At 36.4% G+C, this 21,805-nt stretch overlaps 1 protein-coding gene and 1 pseudogene across 1 annotated transcript; both read right to left on the reverse strand.

Moving 5' to 3' along the window:
- Nucleotides 1-6,198: 6,198 nt before the first annotated feature.
- On the reverse strand, nucleotides 6,199-7,134 carry LOC107500580 (putative olfactory receptor 10D4). Its single transcript, XM_016125976.2, has one exon. It carries the CDS (start codon nucleotides 7,132-7,134, stop codon nucleotides 6,199-6,201), a length of 936 nt encoding a protein of 311 aa, XP_015981462.2.
- An 8,311-nt stretch (nucleotides 7,135-15,445) lies between these two features.
- Nucleotides 15,446-16,361, reverse strand: LOC107500573 (annotated as a pseudogene).
- Nucleotides 16,362-21,805: the final 5,444 nt, after the last annotated feature.

Raw genomic sequence — 21,805 nt, forward strand, 5'->3', positions numbered from 1 at the left:
TGGACTTGGGTAGGAGATTAGTAAACAGGTAACAAGGTTTGTTTGTACAGGCTCTTTTGGTCCTGGATTCCTCTAGTCTAGGGATCAGGTTGCCTCTTCCCCTTGGAGCTAGGAGGGCACCTTAGCCACGAAGGATATATTTCCTGCATTTAAGAGCAAAATTAGGGTCAATGTGCCCTTTGGCACCCACTGCTTGTGAAATTACTTTAATTCAAATAAATCAGCATGCTATTGTGTGATATTTGGGGGCAGCTCGCCCTGAGCTCTGACAATATTCACTGTGCCGTTGATTCCTGGAGAGTTTTCCCTTTGAAGTCACAAAGCCCTCAAAAACGTAGATTCCATTATTATTGGTAATAATGAGCTGAGCACCCTGTTGGCACACAAACTTTTCAATCAGTATGCATGAGGTTCCTGTGCCATATAAAGATGACAGAGTAGAAAGACAGCAGAGCAGGACTGTGGTGGAGACTGAATTTTTGCATGTGATCAGCAGGGGGCACCGTAGGAGAGTTTCTGGGGCCCCAGAAAATATGCTCACAGATGGAGACTCCCATAAATAAGGCAGGTCTGAGACTGTGGGAAGCAGGAGCAGAAGGAGCTGGACCTGCGCTCAAGGATGCAGACCCATCAGCTGTGTCCTCTGCATGGGATCCCAGCCCCTGCCCTCTCCTAGGTCCTGCCCACCAAGGAAACAGGTAGCACTGATGGCCAGAATAGATTGTGCACAGGTCCCAGACCCTGAATGTGTGTGGGGACAGGCCGAGGTCGGGACGTATTTGCATAAGCAGCTCCTCTATTGTGAGGCCTGAATGTAATAGAGGCCTAGTCAACCCAGCGCCACTGTGGAGATCAGGGGCTGTATTCACCATGGCCTGGACTCCTGTCTGCATCACCTGGACCTTCTGGGAGACTCACCTGCACCCTGTGACATCACTGCTGTTGAATATAGTATATTATAGTACCGGAAGAGCATTCCTCAGTTTCTCCTGAATTATTACTCAAAATCAGAAAAGAACCAGGGCTCTGGGGTCCTCAATTGTTTTCCTGGATCCAAAACTTTCTCAGCCAATGCAGGGTTTCTGGTCGTCTCTGGGCTCCAGTTTGAAGACAAGGTTATTATTCCTATCAGATCCGGCTCAATGATGATTGTCACAGTGCCACAGGCTGACTAGAAAGTAGGACCAAAAACCTAGGCTGGTCCGTGCTCTTATTTTATTGAGGTTAAAATATATCTACTACTAATATATATAAGAAAATCTATTCTGAAATACTCTGTCAGTATTTTACCAAATAAATATGAGATGATAAAATTTGCAAACCAACAGAATCCTACTATAACTGAATCCGAGAGCTTTTCCTCTACGCATCTGCATGTCAGCCTGAAGGTCGGTGACACCCAGAGTGACCCCTATAATGAAGTCTCCTAGTTCAGAGACTCCATGTGACCCCCAGGATGATCTCTATCCTTCCTCTAGGGCCACAGCAGTGCCAGCACCAGGGGGGCCTGGTTGACACCATTCTGGGAAATGTAAATCGAATACTGAAATTCAGCCTTAGAAATGAGGATGGTGTGGCAAAAACATAAAGAAACTATAGCTTTAGGAGTTGAAATGTAAAGATGTTGTCATCCATTAGTCCCCAGAGTCCCATAGACTCCAGGAGTTACAATGAGGTTAAGTCGCTATTCTGGTGTTCACCTGGATGAAAGGTGAACAGTCTATTAAGATGAAACTTACATCTCCATCAACTTCAGCCCTGTCCCAGCCCTCACTTGATTCCTGTGGCCCCATTCCATGGGTGAAGGAGAACCCTCTCTGACTGCTCAGACTCTAGGACTGTCCCTGACCAGGCTTACTAATTAGCAGGCCACTGAAGGGGATGAGATCGTGCACAGTGCAACTGGGCCCACATGTGGTGGTGGGACAACCCAGACAATCCTGTTTCTTAGAAACCTGTGGAAGTTCCCTGATGGTTTCTGAATCCATCTACAATATCAACACAGGCCCCCTGAGAAACTAGACCTTGCCTTTCAAATCTCCCCTTTCCTTCCAACTCCTCTATCTGTCGAGCTGCAATCTCTGCCCTGAGTCCTTCCCCTGAGCCCCGAGGAACACTGGGCTCACTTTAGGATTCCCTTAGGAACCTCAGGCTTGCTGACGGGCCAGGCTTTTGTTAGAGCTCTTAGAATGACTGCTCTGTCTCCTTTTATAAAAGGCTTCTGCATTTACCATCAGAAAACTTAGTGCACTGTTAAGTGACTCCTTTAGAAGTGACCCCCTAAGCCCCTTTGGGTGACCACACCCTCTTCTTTCTGATACCCAACAAAGCTTGTTTATGGGACCTCCTCATTCTATTCTTGACCTGTTGGTCTTAATTAATGCAGGCAAAAAAGAACAAAAAGGCCCTGTTGATCCAACAGAAATGTCAGGTAATGCAGATCCATGTGTGAAAATCACTCACAGTCCCTGCATGTCTGCCCTGCAGGACAGCTCAGAGCTTTATCCATTCGCAGGCACTTTTAATCATGCATTGCTGTCTGAGGTCACCATGAAAATTCTCTCAAGTGAATTTTTTTTGTTTATATTTCTGAATATATCCAAGTATTACATCACTGCACACTTCTCAGACTGGAGAATGCACAGCCCCAGTCCTGTATCCAGAAGACAGAAAACAGCAGAATGTCTGCAGTACAGCTTTCTGGTCTAGATTCGAAGCAACAAGTAAATTACAATAAACCCTGTCACTCACCCTGTAAAGGTGGAAGAAGAGACAAAGAAGAGCAGGGGAGGGAAGAAGCCCAGGAGAAACAGTTCAGTCTCTGAAGTGCCACCAGGCGGGGTGGATTGGCTGACCTGCAGCGAGGGCTGCAGCCTCTTCTCCTGTCTCCCTGGCAGCACTTAAGGCTATTTTGGTTAATTTGGACACGATGCTTTTGAAGGCCATGGAGGTGCCAGCCAGCCTCTTCATTTGAACCCTGTTGAGACCTCTCAGTTTGCACATCCCCATCCTCCATGACACGAAGTCCTCTCACCTGAGCATGCTGTGCACACACAACCATGTGTACGGCTTGCCCAGCTGTCACCCCAGCTGGTTGTGTTTGGCACTGTGCTGGTCTCCAGCACCAACTCTTTGGGCTCTTTTGATGCCATGACCTTGCTCTTTGTAAAGTGCAGGGAGTACTGCTTTACCTCCCACATCCCTCACCCTTCCATGGTAAATAGTGACCCCATGAATGAGAGATTCATGCAGGGGAGTAGTTCAGAGCATGAGAATTGTGGTCACGTGCCTGTTTTGCATGTTGGCTCTTCCACTAAGGTCTTCCACTAAGACCTTGGGCCTTGGATTTTCCATCTGATGAAATGGAATAATAAACAGAACTCCTGGTGAGGCTAGGTATGGGCTGTATGAGTTAATGTACAGAAATTATGCAGTCATAATGGAATTTATTTCAGAAGATTGACACTGACATCTGTGTCATATAAATGGAAAATAATTCCTGGAGGAGCACACACAACTCACAAACACAACTCGCAAACACAACTCACATGCACACATTCATTCGCAGTCACACCACATAGACTAACATAAGACACACCTATCCCCATATACACAGACCTACATCAACTAAAAAGAACTCAGTTACTTTCAGATGCTTTGCAAAATGGCTCTCTCTTTTTCTGTGGGGTGGGGGGAGGAAGGGAAGAGAGAGAGAGAAAGAGAGGAAGAGAATAAAGCAAATATAATAAATAACATTTGGAGAATTAGAGTAGAAGGTATATGTGGATTATTTGCACTATTTCAACTATTTTTAAGGCTCAAATTATATCTAAGTTTAAAAAGTTAATTTGACAAACTTTCTAGGAGTGCTTTATTAGAACAGAAGAGTTAGACATTCTTTTGTATGATTTGTTTATGTTTAAAAACTTTTATATGTTTTAATGTTAGGAGAAATAAAAAATTGGATTCAATAGAGATGCCCTCTTACAACAAAATGATGACTTGTTTTTTATTTAGTATTTCATCACTATGATGACTTGTCTGGAAATTAAAGTTCTACAGTATCAAGATCATCCCTACATTTCTCAGTTGGCTTTTATAAGTTTGGGAAAGAAAAAAAGAACTGATCTGCAAATGAAAAACCGAGATTCTACTTTTAGTTCTGTCATTAAAGAAATTTTTGAATCCAGGCCCTTAGCCTGTAAAGGTGGCCCTTCAATGGGAAGTGAAGGAATTGAAAAAGAGAAGAGAAACAGCACTAGCTGGAATTACATTTTAATATACATTAGAGGAAAACTTCAGGTAAAATTCAAAGAGATTTTCTAAACCATTGTAACTTTACAAGTGTTTTTTTCTATTTTAGTATTGCCATGTATTTCTTTATAGTGAAGAGTGGTAAAGGGTTTAAAACAAATGTTTGTGCATGTAAATAACCGAAGAGTGGAGGTTTAAAAACGTTTGTTTATTTCAGCGCTTGCCTACTAAAGGAGGAGTTTAGGAAGGAAAACGAGTGCTTGCATTTAAGAAGATGAAAAGCAATTAGTATGAAATCTTAGAGTCTGGATAAATAAGGACGTGAAGGAGCACCCATGCAGCTGACAGCATCATGTCAGGGCTTAAAGAATAGTAGTGACTCCTGATTTTTTCAGTTACTAGAACATTTAAAATGATAACAACTTTGTTACAATGAAATTATTAATTTTGGTGATGTTTCTTATGAAGATACATGGAGAATCGAGCCATCCTTTACATTTTATTCTTTAACATTTGCCATGTTTGATATTTCGATTCGTTGTTGCTTATCTGGAATAATTTCAGTGTAATTAAGCTTGCTTGAAATCGAATTAGTGTTCTTTAGATTTCTAGACAGAGTGACTAACTAATTGCATGTAGGGTGCAATTACAGTATCTTACATTAGAAATTCTTATATGACAAACAACAGAGCACCGATGATAGCCGTCTCCTATCATTGGAGCCCATTTAATATTTCTAATAGCTCACTCCACACTCAGTGTGGCGCTTATTGTTTCTTCTTGGAGAACTTATTTTCGATCAATGTGTTGATAGACAGGAACTGAAGGCACAGAAAGGAAGATAATCATTCCATTGTGAAAATGTAGTTTTAATTCTAAAACAAGCTTTTTTGATTTTGTTTGAATGTATTAGTCTCTGATTCTTTCTTACAAGAAAAGCTGTAAACAGCAGGTAGGTAAAATATAAATAAAGGGGAAAAATTAGGAAAAAAGAATGAGAATATGTTAATTATAAAATATAAGTTTCTATAAATAAAATTTACCTATTATTTTCCTTAGCATTATGGAACCAAGATTAGCAGAATTAAAATAAGCTACATAAATTTTATTATGATAAAGGAAGAAACATATCCTTTTCTATGGAGAGGCACATGTTATTGCTATCCAAATTTAAATGAAAATTCTAACACAGGCTTTCTATAATAGAGCTAAATCAATGTTCCATGTTTTGAAAAAACAAACATGTAGTAACATACTTAAAGCTGATTTGTTATTTGTTTGTTTTTTACTATCTTTTACAGAACTAAAGCTGATTCTTTTAGGAGCTAATGAGAAATGACTCATTCATACCCTTCCAGAGGTCTATTAATACATGAAGAATGTCTGGGTCCTAAAGAAATCTGTGTACTAAAAAAATCTTAAAACCACACCAGACTGCACAGTTGAAAGATATTACTTTGAACATTATCTAGTTTAATCTGAGTTTTGGTGTTTACTTACAGAAAATTGGAAGTTATAGTCTGCAAAAAGAAATGACATTGAGTTCTGGTATTCTGTGTTAAGCTGGTCTTTTCTTGATTTTTTTTTTTTTTTGTATTTTCCCTTCTCTCTGGATATATACGAATATACTACTAACAAAGATTATAAGAAAGAAAATATGTTTTTTAACTCTTTCAAAGATTTAAAGAACTAAGTAATGTTCTGCAGAAGATGGGGGTCTTGGAAGAGAATCCGTGCAGCATAAGAATCAGTTCGAGTTCTGCTAAGTGATTCTGTTAATTATATTTCATTTTAACATAGAGAGAAATATGAAAACAAATGTGTATTTTAAAACTTAGCTAGGTTCAGAGTACACTTAATTTCAACATACCTTGGATGCTCCAGGTCAGAATTTGTCCTAAGAAATGGAGATCCAAATTTTATCCAGCAGAACTTTAGAGCTTCTCATTTACTCCCCAGGGCAAATCCTCTCTTGGGAAATACATTCCTCAGGGCTGACTTCACATCCTTATTCCTCAGACTATAGATCAGTGGGTTCAGCATAGGGGTGAAAAGATTATTCAAAATCTGAATTAAAGCTCCAAGCAAGGCGCTGGGATTGGGCTGTAGGTAGATGATGATTATTGGCCCATAAGCACAAAGAATTGCAGTGATGTGTGCGCTGCAGGTGGAAAATGCTCTTTGTCTGCCCTCTGCTGAGCGAATTTTTGATATGGAGATCCCAATGCTAGTGTAGGAAACAATGATGAACAAAAAGCAAATGAGAGATAAAAGACCAACATTTGTAAAACCTACTTTCTGGGGTAGGGACGTATCTCCACAGGCTAGAGGTAAGACTGCAGGTATGTCACAGAAGTAATAGTTCACCTCATTAGAGCCACAGTAAGGTAACTGGAAGGTGAGGGAAGTTAGGACAATGGCATGGATGCAGCCACACATCCAGGTGCCTGTGGCCAAGACGGAGCAGACCCCGTGGCTCATGATTACCGTATATCTCAAAGGATGGCATATGGCAACAAAGCGGTCATAGGCCATCACCGTGTACAGCAAACACTCAGTGCAGCCAAGGAAATGGTAAAAGAAGAGCTGGGCAGCACAGCCCTGAAAAGAGATACTATGACTATGCCCTGAAAGATAGAACAGCATCTTGGGAACAGTTGTTGAAGAGAAACCCATGTCAAACATGGAGAGGTTTCCCAAGAAAAAATACATAGGAGTGTGGAGTCTGGAGGAAGAGATGATAGCTATAAGGATGAGCACATTTCCCAGTAGAGTACATACATAGAGTGACAAGAACAGGAAAAACAGGATGGTCTCTAGGCCCTCTGTCTCAGGGATTCCCAGCAGAATGAATTCAGTCACTATTGTATGATTTCTCATTTTTATGCATGTCTGTGAAAAGAAATTTGTGGTTAAATTTCATATATATTTAAATTAGTTGTGTTTAAGTCAGTGAAGTGGAAAAGGAGGAAATGATAGAGATATTTACAGAGTAGTGCTTCCTGATAGAATTGCCTTGATCTGCTTGCTTCTCTCCATACTGGATATTATCTCTCTGCAGTGCAGTTTCCATTTGTAGATGCCTCTATTACAATCTCATCAAGAAGACTTACATGACCAGACTCTTATCTTCCATTCTTCAGATACACTATTAAACTGCATCAATTCCCAATTCTGCTTAGTGATTCTACAGGAACAAATAGAGACTCAATGTCTTTATAACTAACAAGGTATTATATTATTTTATATTATTATAACAAATACATTTCTTATATTTATCTAAGACAACTTGGTTACATGAACTCTCTAAAAATAATTTATGATCATATAAGCCATATATAGATACAGAATCTTTCCCACATTGTCTCCCTAGGTATGAAAGTGAACAATGAGAAATTAACCAAAGAAAAAGAAAAAGAAAAAGAAAAAGGGTCTTAGGTAGCTCTTATTACGCAGGTTTTAGTACAACGAGTAACTGGTAGCGTCCGTTTCAGTCTTCAAAATCTGTAATTGTCTAAGCAGAACCCAAGTTAAGCAATAGCTTAATTTTATGGCAATAAAAGGCACAGGGTTAAGTACTGTGGAGACTACATTCCAAATTCCATATTTTGAAAAATTCTAATATTCTTTTCAACTTGTTTTAACCTTTCCAACACAGTAAGATCTTAAATTATAGATCAACCCATGAATCCTATTGCCGAACGATTATATATATATATATATATATATATATATATATATATACACACACACACACAGAGAGAGAGAGAGATAGTGTGTGTGTGTGTGTGTGTGTGTGTGTGTGTGTGTGTGTGTGTGTGTGTGATTGTGAGGAGAGGGAGACAGGGAGAGCCAAAAAAAAAAAAGGGAAGGACAAAATTTGGGCACTTACATGGCAAACAGGGAACATAACTGGCTGATGCTATTGAATGTTATTTTCTTTTCTTTCTCCAACAGAAAGAAGAAGCCCCCACCCCTGTACTAAATCCCCATCAGCTTGCACTCTGCTGGTAGATAGCCTGAATTCTTTTTTTCAATCATTTCCAAATAGAAGGTCACAAATCTAAATGTGCTTTAACTCCCTGACAGTAATTTCCTCTCTGATCCCAGTTTGCAATAATTTCCAAACACAGGATATTTTTAAATAACCTGATCTTCCTTTGGGTATTAATTCCCCAAGTTAGGGACCTTATTGAGCAAAGGAGTAATTAACTACTTTATATAATTGGACCTTAGGAAATAAAGAGAGAGAAAAGGAGAGAGAAAGGAGGAAACTGGTTAAAGTTCAAATCTTTCGTGGTTTCCTTTGTAAAACATACTTCAGTGAAATAATACCTTCAAAGTTCATTTGACACATATATCACACATATATGTACATTTATATATTTCCTGCTTTCTTCATGTGTATGTGTTGTTTTAGTAAATAAATTATGTTGTTTTACTACACTGTAACAATAGGATTGACTTATTTGCAAACAATAGTTATTGGAGTAGCTCAGAGAATTAAGTAAACCAATTAAAAAACTAGGTTTATAGAAAGGTGGGAAATGGAGAAGCTTCAGGGGCCTCAGCAATAAGAATTTACAGAGCAGCCTCAGGGCGCTGCTATAAGATGATTCAACCTCAGCTGCCTTTGCTTCTATGTGCCTCAGCTCCAGATTCAAATCCGATTTCCTTAGCTGGGTCACATGCCTACCTCTACCGTCAGGGTACAGGGTGCCATGGAGTGGAGATGGGCAGTTCTCCAAAGGGTAGGGCAAGAGCCTGTTGCTAGAAGAAAGGGGAAAGAATCATGCTGAGAGGCTAAAAATAATTTTAAGCTATCATTCGAACTGTCTGTTTTATACTTCTTGGCATCTGTTAAAGCTTTTGAGTTAATTGCCTTGCATACTTGATGAATATTTTTGAGGTGATTATCACGTTTCTCATTGAATGAATTTATTCACTTATGATGAATAGTGAGTACCAATTATGACAGGCGGGACATTAATTATTTGCCAAGAGAGCAAGAAAAGTTGAGAAGGGGATAGTTAGACATGGTTTCTCTGCTCAAAAACTTAGTCTATCTGAAAAGAAAAGAGTGTTTTACAGTCTTTTTTGAACTTTATAAATCTCTTATGAAGTATTCGACAGAGGAGAAAAGTTAGGATCAAAGAACTTAAATAATTTCTCCCAATTCATGGAACTCACTTTAAAAGAAAGTGGACTTTGGCTCCTTTTTTAGGGCTTTTGGCCAGTGTTTCAGGAGTGTTTAGGTAGTTATACTATTTGGAATGCATCTGGAATTTTACTTTAAAAAGAAAACAATGTTTTTGTTGCATATCTAATTATTATAAAAGAATGTAAAAGTTAATAATTTTACCATCATTGATTTTATCCTCGATTGTCTTTAATATTTTTTGAAGTATGATGACTGACTTGAAAAACTAGGCTGTGCAAATAAAAAATAATAATGAATACACTTTTGGCTAGGAAGTAAAATACCATTAAATATACCTGTCCGGTAAAAATTTATTCAAAGAAAGTATATTTTATGGATGCTTTTAGATGTCCAACCAGAACATTTCAGAATCTAGATGGCATATTCTAAATTAATATCACAGTCATGGTGAAAATACAAATGTCTTACATTCCCAAAAGGACAACAGTTGTCACTAGTGATACCTATTACAGAACAGTGATCAGATCTAAATATGAAAGATTTTAATGAGATAACTCAGAAAATTTTCTGATCTTTGTTTATAATTCTCACCAGAAAATGTAAAGATGTTCCAGAAACATTATATGCAATAAAAGTATAATCACAAGTTGTATTTTATCTACAATTTTAAAGAAAGTTTCATTTTTCTTTAATGACAATAAATTGTTATTTTAAGCCACTAAGTTTTGTCATTGTATTTTGGGCAGCAATAGATACCAAACAATAATTCTTGCCCTTGAAGCTGAACTTCTAAAGACAGCTTTCTTTCATCTTTTTTTTTTTTAACAGCTTTTTTGAGGTATAATTGAAAAATAAAAATTATATGTATTCGAATTATACAAGTGGATATTTGATATGTGTGTACATTGTGAAATGATCACCACTATCAAGCTAATTAACATTATCCATCACCTTACAAAGTAGCCATTTTCTTTTCTTTTTTTTTCATTTTGAGAACATCATACAAATCTCAAGTATTCAATACGGTGCTATTAACTTCAATAACTGTGCTGAATATTAAATCTCTAGACCTTCATCTTGCATAACTAAAACTTTGTAGCCCAAGTCGTATATTAAATGTAGATTCTATGTGTCTTCATGTATCAAATATTTGAATTTAATAAAATATAAATTTTTAAATTGGTGATTATTTACATTTTACTCAACAAAGCTATGCACTCAGGTCTTTTATTTTCTTCAACAGATGAGCACATGAGAGGCCACAAATAATTTTAAGCTATTATTTGACATATCTGTCTTATACTATTTGGCACCTGCTAAAGTTTTTAAGTTAAATGCCTTGCATACTCAATAAATATTTTGTTTGTGATCATCCAAAAACAGCATTTCACCCTTTGGGAAATTTACTTTATTAAAGACTAACATTTTTTTTTTTCCAGAGAGGCTCGAAATGCATACACGCTGTGTTTATAACTCAGAAAACTAAATGATAAAATAGTGTACCTGATCTAGGTTCTCAATATGAGACAGAGAAAGGGTGAAAAGTTAGGAGCACTAGTGGGAGAAGAAAGCCATTCTCCTTTTCTTGTTTCAGCTTTCCTCCTGTGGCTGGGTGGGTAAATCCGGCAGCCTCTGTCCTACAGATCCTACTGTCTTAGATTCAGCAAAGAAAGAGGAAGAGTCAACACCTGAACTCAGTTTAAGCCACATTTTTCAGTCAGCTTATCAGAGAGTCCGTGATGGGAATTCCTGAGATCTTGCTGCTCTTTTAGTTCTCAATTTGCTGCTGAGTCCTGTTTTCACTCTTTGCGAGTAGAACCCAGGAGTTGAGTAGAAGTCTTAGGTCCCAACCCCACCCACAGTCATCTCAATGGGGCATGAAAGCAACCCCGATAAAGCAAAGTAACAAGATTACTAGCAAACACTTGAGGTAGGTAATCCTGAATTTATGGTGTTGCTAAATTGCCTGGTTTGTGATTTTTGCCTAAGAAAGCCTAATATGATGGGTGCAGGAATAGAGCAGGCAGGTGGATTCACTGAAGACAGAGCAGGGGGACATGACAGAGGTCAGAATTTGAATAATTTGAAACTACTTATAATAATAGTAAAACAATTTAAACTAGAAAAGAAGCTAAGTAAAGACAAGAAAGGGTTGACGAGAGAAGAGAAAGTGATGTGAACAAATTACGGGTTTCAGTGAAGTTATTTATTGTACAAAAATTTGTTAGCAGTGCTGTTGATGTGCCCAAATTGCTATGTCTAGTGAGCAGGAATTCACATTTATCTCTGTCCCTGAAGAGCTCACAGTCTAGTAAAAGAAGAAAGGAATTAATCAAATGATCATACACATAAATTACAAGTATTCCGTATGGTAAATGCTAGAAAGAAAAGTTCAAAGGATTGAAGTGTTATAATGGGAGAGTATTTGTGTTCCTATGTAGTTACTCATGTCCTTGTTCATGACAATAAAGATGAATACATATCACAATATGTGTGGATAGATGGTGTTCCTTGGAGGGTGGGGAGAACTTCCCTGAGAAAGCGTTGTCCAAGTTGAGATGGGAAGAGAGAGCAAACATGGAGGCAAGAGGGAAACAAACACTACACCAGGCAGGGTGAGAACACATGCAAAGGCTCTAGGAAGGAGCACAGCACATTTGAAGAACTCAAGGAAAAAGAGGAAAATACTGTGAGATAACGCTTGAGAGACGGAAAAGTAAAGATTACTCAGGGCTTGATTGGTCACTTTAAAGATTATGTTCTTATATTAGGAGTTTAAGAAACTTTAAAAGAGTGTTACGCAGTGTTGTATTTTAATGTATATGGGAGAGATAAAATGAGATCATTTTATCTAGTGGAGGGAACAGAACACATCCAGGGAGCAAATAAGGAAGAATCTAGGACTAGAATTTGAAAACTTGGTCAGGAAAAAAGGAGAAAAGACAGTCACTTAGTCAGGTAAATGCTCCCAGGCATATATGTGGACTAATGCCCTCCTTTAGCTGAATCTGACATCGGATCATAACTTCACTTTTTTCTTTTTAAGTTTCTATACCTGAATGTCCACTGAGAATCAGACTTCAGTTCTAGTAATCAGGTTAAGGCCCTCACAGAGATATCTTCTGGGAAGACCTAAAAGATTAGATCCAACAGAGGATAGTAACAAATGAGGATGAGGATAATAAAGCCCCACTCTATGGGGTTAGAACATCTTATTACTTATTAGTTAAGGTATAATTTATAAACAACATAATACATACTACATCATTGGGTTTAGAAGCAACTGTGCAGATTTCTTCCAAAGTGACTGCTCTGATTTTTTTTCCCTTAAAACTTCCTGATTCAAATAATCAGCCTCACTTGATCCCAGATTGGGGTGCCCTATTTTTTTCTCTCAAAAAGATCTTTCGAAAAAATGTTATGATTTCATTGCAAGTTCATGAAAGTAACAAACATATAATGAAGATAATAAAAATCACCCCAAATTGGATTGCCCATTTTTAACATTTGGGCGAACACATTTTCGATCATCCAATTATACATAGATATGCTCATATGGAGATTTTTTTTAAAAGGTATAAATATTCACAATCTTTTTACTGTTTCCACCTGCTATGGGAATTCTACCTTAGACTTTAATATTTCCTGAGCCTTTATTTTATACAATCAGTGCATTGGATAAGGAGAGAATTAGAGAAGCTAGGATGAATGATTAATGAAAAATAGAAAAAACAGAGTGTATCTTGTGAAAATAAACAGTTACAGTTGGTTAAGGGCAGGGCTTGAATGCAAGAATAAGAAATAATGTGGGATTGCTCTCATACATCAGAGATATTGAAAGGAAAACACTTGGGGTAAGATTTTTTTTGGATGTGTGTGTAAAAGGACATTGATTTTCAAAGTTTCAGCACAATTGTTTTATGTATAACTGCATGAGGATTTGAGATGGAATCCTAATTCTATACACAAATTGTGTGCGTTAGGGAAAGTTACCTAACATCTCCAAACCTTGTTTCACCTTCTGTAACATGATCTCAGTGTTTTATGTAGACAAAATTGATAAAATATGTAAAACAATTGCACTGCTCTTGGTAAGAAGTAAAAACTTGATAAAAGGTAACTCTAGGCAGATCCCTTGAAAGTTACCTTAGGCTACATTCTCTAACTTTTCTCTGCCCACACCAAACTGAGATATTTAACAATTAAACAGTGATTTAAAAGGCTTCAACAATATTTATAAGAAAAAGGAGAGAATTAGTAAACTCAAAATCCACAAGGATTTGTGAAAATTAAATAAGCAGATTTATTTTTGAATTGTAAAATACACATACCATAAAATTTACTGTCTTAACCATTTTTAAGTGTACAGTTCAGTAGTGTTAAGTCCTACCGTTTGTTGTGCAACCAATTTCCAGAACTTTTTCATCTCACAAAACTGAAACTCTGTATTCATTAAACAACCACACATTTTTTTTCCCCTGGCCTCTGGCAACCACATTTTTTTTCTTATTGATTTGACTACTCCAAATACCTCACATAACTGGAATTATACAGTATTTGTTTTTTTGTGTGTGACTGGCTTAATTCACTTAACATAATGTCTTGACGTTTTTCATTCATGTTATAGGATGTATGAGAAATTCCTTCTTTTTCAAATCTGAACAATATTCCATGTACGTATAAAAAACATTTTATTTATTCATTTATACATTTGGATTGTTTTTACCTCCTGGCTCTTGTGAACGATGATGCTATAAACATGCTATGAATATGAATATATCTTTAAGACATTGCTTTCGATTCTTTTGTATATATACTCAGAGGGTGGAATTGCTAGATCATATGGTAATTACTTTTTAAATTTTGGGAGGAAGCATCATACTATTTTCCATAGTGGCTGCACCATTTTACATTCCCACCAACAGTGCATGGCATTTCAATTTCTTCACATCCTTGCCACACTTCACTGTTTTTGTTTTCTTTTTAAAGTAATAACAATTCTAATGGGCACAGGGTGATAACTTATTGCGAGTCTGATTTGCATTTTCCTAATTGCAATAATGAGCATCTTTTCATATACTTGGCCATTTGCATGTCTTCTTTGGAGTGGTGTGTGCCTGTGTGTGCGCGCATGTGTCTTTTTGATAAAATTCTATGTTAGGTGCTTTACTAAAGTTATAGATGTAAGAAAGATTTAAACTGTTTTAAAGTTTTTTTTTTCAATGCCAAATAGTCATGATGACACTGATTTAAAAATGGCCAAAAGTGGTCAGAGTTCATTCAGATTTCAGCTTTGAAATACCTTTAATTTTATTTATATGCGGATATCTATTTAAATTAGTGCATGTTTCTATCCTGCATCCTAGCTATTTCACTCATGTTCCTCTTTTTATGTGTGTAAATATGCAATTACATCATAATTGGAATGGCTAAATGGTGTTCATTCATTCATTCATTCATTCATTCATCAAACTTACCCTGTTTGCCTACTATGCCACTGGACTATTCACTGGGGACACAATAGTGAATAAGAGAAACATGATTGCTACTGTTATAGAACTCTCCATTGTATAGAAAATAAATCTTTTGAACAATATGAGTACCAGTGTGATGAGTATCAGTTCATAAATGCTATCCAGGCTTTACCAGAGAGATATCATAGAATGTCAGTTCTTCCACCACTTTTTAGCAGTAATAGGACAATGAATTAATACTAGAATTGCTTGGATCTGGCATGCCATCTAGGATAGGCATTCCCAAAGTGTGAGAATACCATTCTGTGTAAGAAATTTGTCTAACTGATGCTATGCCCCTTGGATTCCTTACCTAGAATTAAGGCACTGAAAATAATATTAGTTTTAGAGTTATTTATGAAGTCCCAAGTGTTACAGAAAAATATACATATAGGAAATCTTATTAGGCAAAATATCATGCTTTAGAGGAAGCATTTCTATTTAAAGGGAAGATATAGGAAGATAATGTTAAGAGACAATAAATTTCTAAAATCCATTACAAAACTCATAATTTAGTTTAGAAGAGTACTACATTGTGGAACATTCTTTTCGGGGATTGCTTCACTTCCCTGTTTCTTAAAGAAGAGATTAACGAGTTCAGCATGAGTGAGACAATATTATTTTATAATTGCGCCACAGCACCAACCAAGGGGTTGGGTGTGGGTTGTACATAGATGAGGATTACAGGTCTATAGGCACAGAAGATTGCAATGAGGTAGGCACTGCATGTAGAGATAGCTTTCTGCCTGTCTTCTGCTGAATGGATTCTCAAAATGACCATCCCAATGCATGTTTAAGAGGCACAGACATGGAACAAAAAAATTAAAGCCAGAAAGCCAATTTACGGAACCCACTTTCTGAGCCAGGGAGCTGTCAGCACAAGCCAGAGATAAGACAGCAGGAATGTCACAGAAGAAGTAGTTCACCTGATAGGGACCACAGTAGGTTAACTGAAAGGTGAAAAAGGTCAGGATGGTGGCTTCAAGACAACCCATCAACCAGGCTGCCATAACCAAACTGACACAGACCTTAGGGCTGATGACGAGCATGTACCTCAGTGGTGACAGATAGCAACAAAGCGATCGAAAGCCATCACAGAATAGAGGCAGCCTTCTGTAGAACCTAGGAAATGATAGAAGAAGAGCTGTACAGCACATCTCTTCTAAGAAATGGCATGGCTCTGGCCAGAGAGATAGATAACATCTTGGGACAGGTTACAGATGGGAACAACATGTCAAAATGAGATAGAAGTCCCAAGAAAATATACACAGGAATATGAAGACTAGAGGAAGAAACAAGTAAAGGACGAGTAAATTGTCAAGCAGGGAAAAGAGGGAAATGAATGAGGAAGTGACAGAGAGTACAGTCTTCAGTCCCTGTGTCTGAGGTATTTCCAGTAGAATGAACTCATTCAACTCCAAGGGATTCCTCATGTTCCCAAAGAAGAGGTCTGGGTAGAGACAAAAGACATGAAAGCATGAATGTGGAGAATGATTTGTGACCGATACAATACCAATATATTCATCGTCACCAACCCTTGTTTAAACATAATGATGATAAAATTAAAAATTAGAAATTCTTTCAAAGACATTTAGGGGCTAGTAGAGCAAATCTATGACTTCGTATCTAGAGATATCATATCCCTTCGTGAATATGGATACAAAGCGAAATGAAGCATTAATATGGTGAAATACTAAATGGGCTAAGAGAACAAAGATCTCAACATTTAATTAATGTCTACAACCAATTATTTAACAATAAATGCCCTAAAATAGACCCACCTGGAAGCCTTATCCTCCTGATTCCATTCCAGAGCATGTCTATAGTTACTCAGAGATATAATCAGATACCCTAAACATCCATCTAAGGTCCATTTGAGCATTCACACCTCTTTTGAGAACAACAGAACAACAGATTGCAATACAACTTAATAAGCATTAAGATTTGGATTCTATTAAATAGTCATGGGGATGCAAAGTATAGCATAAAGAATATAGTCAATAATATTGTAATAACTATGTATGGTATCAGATGGGTGCTAGATTTCTCGGGGTGATCGCTTCATAAGTTATATAAACTTCTAATCATCATGTTGTACATCTGAAACTAATATTGTATGCTAATTGTAATTAAAAAATGAAATATATACATATAATTTAAAATGTTAAATCGTATTAATATTCTAATAGGATATATTTCTTAGTTTATTTTCTTGTCTATTTTTATTTGACTGAAAAGAAAGTGACAAATTTGAATATTATCATGGGGTTTTAAGTTGTTTAAATGTTAGCAGTTAAGTTGTATTATGTAGATGGTAGCTTTTAGTGAAGTTATGTCATGCAGGATATTTAATCTTTGCAAACAATTGGAATTTTTGTATCTCAGTACAATGAGAATATTTCAGTTCTGCATGTTTTGTTGTGTTTTCTGCTTTTATAATGTTACTTTTTATTTACATGTGAGATCAACCCTGTTAACAGAGTTTTTAATTTATAATATAATATTGTTAACTACACAGGCACAATGTTATAGGGCAGATCTCTAGAATTTATTATTTTTGACTTAATGACAACTTTATGCCCTTTGATTAGCAACTTATTTCCCCTTCGCCTGCCCCTAGCACCATCCTACAGTCTGCTTGTATGAGTTTGACTATTGGTTTTATTGGAAAAAGTCACTAAACATGCTGAGAATGTGAAAGTGCTGCTACTGTGTGTTGTGGTCAGCTGTTTGTTACAATGCTTGAGTAAAAGTGCCTATAAATTGTCCAAAAAGATATTTTCAATTCCAGTTTTTACTTTACTGATCTGTTCTAATGCAATCCAAAGTATGTGAAAATTACCCTCTTATACTTTCCTGAATTCTAAGAATAATTCCTGTTTAATTTCTCTGATCTTCTCTTATAATTAATAATTACTGATTGATAATTTCATCTTCTAAAATAATTAATGCTATCGACATATACTGAAGAAATTCCAAGGAAAATGAATTTAGGTTCTATTAAACTGTAAGTTCCCTGAGAGTAAACACTATTCATTTGTCATTAAATCTGAAGTATTTATCACAGTGCTTGTGAATAGTTGGCATTTAAATAATTGTTAGGTAAGTGAATAAATAAAAATTGAAAATTAATTTACGGATATATTTTTGACTTAAGTTCAATAAAGAGATCATGCCCATTTTTGTTTACCACTGTATCTCTAGGTTTTTGAAAATAGTAGCACCCAGTAAATGTGTTTATTTGAATAGAATTTTGGAATTGTTTCTTAAATCAACTGATATGATTCCTTTCATCTTTAAACTAATTTAGTTTTTTATTTTTTCCTATTAACCCTGGAAAGCAATGGTTGTAGATTCCTTGCCTAACAAAGGGAATTTAGATATGAATCAAAATGCAGAGTATCTAATTTTTAAACTAGGAAAGATGGAAGGAGCCTTAAACATCTTCATAACCAACCCTGTTGCTGGGTTGGGGTGGGAAATGTAAAAGATAGATAGAGTTAAGAAAAGAGAATGGACCTTCTTGTAGAAAGTGTTGTACCAAAACTGAAAGGGTGTAAAAATACTTGAAACAGTGTAAAAAAATTTGAAATAGAACAAAAATTATTCACACAACTAAAGTTCTAGATTTAGATCGTGCATCTTAATGCATGTGATAATTAAAACTAAAATAGCATCATTACAATACCTTAATGCAGCTTATTTACTTTTTTATTACTGTCTTATAATATCAAGCTTCGATAACGGATTCTATTTGTGGAGGAAAACCAATATTCTTATTTTTTTTTTCCGACTACTGTTATCAGGTTCCATGAGGGGTCCCCTGTACTTGATGTCAGTTTGTACTTGTGCTGAAGTTGTTGAAGAAAGAGTGGCCCCCATACTCTGGAGTATCCACTTTTTTATGCAAGCATCCTTGCAGGTTCAGTACAATTTGAGTTCGATTCAGAGAGAGCTACTAAAATAATGGTTATGAGGGAAATCTGATAAGGAAAGATGAGATTTTTGTGCCAGACAGATCTGTTTTAAATCTAGGCTCTTGCTTACTAATTCTGTGACTTTTCTATGTTTCAGTTTATTTATCCCTCTAGAATAGGCGTAGTATTACATTCTAAGAATTCTTGAATAGATTAAATGGAATAATACAGTATGAGGCATCTAATGTGGTATCTGTCATATTGCAGGTACTTAGCTACTGCTATTAACTCCCACACTCTGGGCAAGAGTAAAAACACTCTTGTAATGTACTGTCTTAATACTAACAGGAGCATGTCTAATACTAAATAACTTTTACTTTGGTGAGAGTGTTTAGAAAATACTCCTAGGCACCCATGGAGGTCTCCTCCGAATTATGTTAAGGTACAACAATAAAACTAGTGACAGAGAAGATTGGGAATCTTGCCTAAGTTTCTACCTCATTCCTTACGCTCTACCTGCACCCACCCCTCTACACCATTCAAAACACAGTAAAATAGGAATCATGCTAATGCATGATATCAGTGAATATGCAATGAGATATTTCTGTTGGTTCCAAGGCAGTATAGACATCATTTTCTGTAAGATAAAAACTGAAAGAAAAGATTCATGAGAAATATCTCATGCAAGTAATACCATTTCAGACTGTGATCTTACTTACCATGCTTAAAAAGCAATTTTGTCCTTACAAGTTAAAATATTATTTTTTAGTTTTAAACATTCAAGCTCCTTACCATTTCAAGACCCACAACCAGGCAGGTTTGTAGGTATCACAGACACATATGGAACTAAGAATAATAATCCAAATACTATTTTAGGGTTACATCCATAACAGAAATAAATACAGTTTTCTTAGATGATTTAACTCGAATTCAAATATTTTCCTAGGATAGAGGCAACATGGCATATTAAAAAGAACTTGGATCAGAGGTCTAAAGACTCACATTCAAGTTCTGATTTTTGATGTTGTGACTACGGGCAAGTAACTTAAAATATCTGAACCTTAGCTTCTCATCTTTAAAGAAACAGAAAGTATTTCTGCACCAGTAGCCTCAACCTTAACGAATGAGTTTAAATTTAGTATTGCAATTGAGATACCTGTAAGAAGTGAAAGAGGGCATTACTAATAATTGAGACGGGACAATAAAGGTAAAATAAGAATGTTTCTGCGAAGCCTCTGAATAATTTCCTGGTATTCTGTCTCTTGTTTATGGCAAAATATAAATCTATATTTTGACACGCATCACTATAATTTTGCTTCTTGAAAATGTTGATTCTTCTATAATTGTGCTTGGTATACAGTGGGTACCCACCAAGCGTTTGTATTTGATTAATCGAGATAACCTTATTTCACAGATTTGTTGTAAAAATTAAATATGAAATATTTTGATGCATTAAAATGTTCTGTATTATGGTTAATTATTATACTTGCTATAGAAAGTCTCATGCTAAAGACTTTGGGAAGTAGTTACTTGTCTTAAGCCTGAATGAAGAAAGAAAGGGTAAAGTGAGAATAAAATAGTACTGAAGACCAAACCTTGAGAAATACGTGTTAGGAAAAGGAGAAGAAAAAGGAGCCATGTAAGAAGAAATATACGCATTTCACAAACTATTTGGGAGAGAACCGGGAGAATGTCTTTTACATATCTTTGCATCATACAGATTATTATTTTCTCTATACCATAGAAATATATTTTATCTATGTCGGGAAATATATCCAACTAAGTTTTTCAATGCTAAGCAACTGTGTAGTGCTTGGAACATGCCAAAGGCTGAATTAATGATTAATGAACAAAAAATAATGAATGAATGCATTCCTACATGTTGTTTGATAGAGTGAATAGAGGAAAGGGTCAGTGCATATCGGTGAGACAGAATCCCTCAGTTGTAATTCCTTTCAATAATCCTTGCTATCCAGGACTCTAGAGTGAAGTTGAAAATAAAAATTGAGAAAGCTGAGGAGATACTCTGAGAACCTACGTGGGAAAAAGGGTCATGACTGGCTCAAGTAAGGAAAACAGAAAACTTTCTTCTCCTTTCATCTTCAATTTCTTCTATAGATTTCTGGGTTCCCCATTTCAAATGTCTCTCTGTTCTAAGTGCCATGAAATTGGACTTGGATTCTCTAACTGCAGACCCTAAATGGTCTTTTTCTTTCAGAATTACACAGAGCAAGGATGTTATATGTCTGATGGCTGCTCTCCTGAAATGCTTTCCTCAGAGTTAGCAGAAGTAAAAAGATCTCTTATTTTTGTAGGATTTTAAATGATCTCACAGTCCCCCTGGAGCCTTATCTATAATATATCCCAAGACTTGGGAGACTTCTGGGCATAGGGAACTATTAAATGCTGGGTGTGTAGAAAGTTTAGGAGTGAGAAAATAGTACACAGCGATCAAAATAATCTTTAAAGGAATTGGGACTCCAGCTTGTGGATACCCCCACTCACACCCCGGTCACTCTATCTTTCAGTTCTAGGTGGACATCCTATGAAATTCTTTTATTCTCTACAGATCTCCTGAATTTGGCCTGCTTATCTGTCATTTTTTTCACCCAGCTTCGAACTATTTCCTTACCTGTTAAGGTTGTAGAAGAAATTGTAACAATAATGAAAAAGAGTACCTACTTTGGAGTCAGAAGATTCTGATGAAGAACAAGTCTATTTTTCATTAGCTATAAGTTCTTGATTAGGAAAATGGTTCCCTTTGAACCTTAATATTGTCATTAGTGAGGAATAAAAAATAGAGTAGATGATAGAGGTTCTGTTCCTTCCTCTTGTGACCAAATCAAAGTTGTGACAGAAATAAGGAGCAAACAGCAAGGAAAATCACCTGGGATCTAAATGGACAAGACCTACAACTAGGGAGAGAAATAAGAAATCACCCTACAATAGGAGGAGGTAGG

Source organism: Rousettus aegyptiacus, unplaced genomic scaffold, assembly GCF_014176215.1.
Source record: "Rousettus aegyptiacus isolate mRouAeg1 unplaced genomic scaffold, mRouAeg1.p scaffold_m13_p_5, whole genome shotgun sequence".
Taxonomy (NCBI): domain Eukaryota; kingdom Metazoa; phylum Chordata; class Mammalia; order Chiroptera; family Pteropodidae; genus Rousettus; species Rousettus aegyptiacus.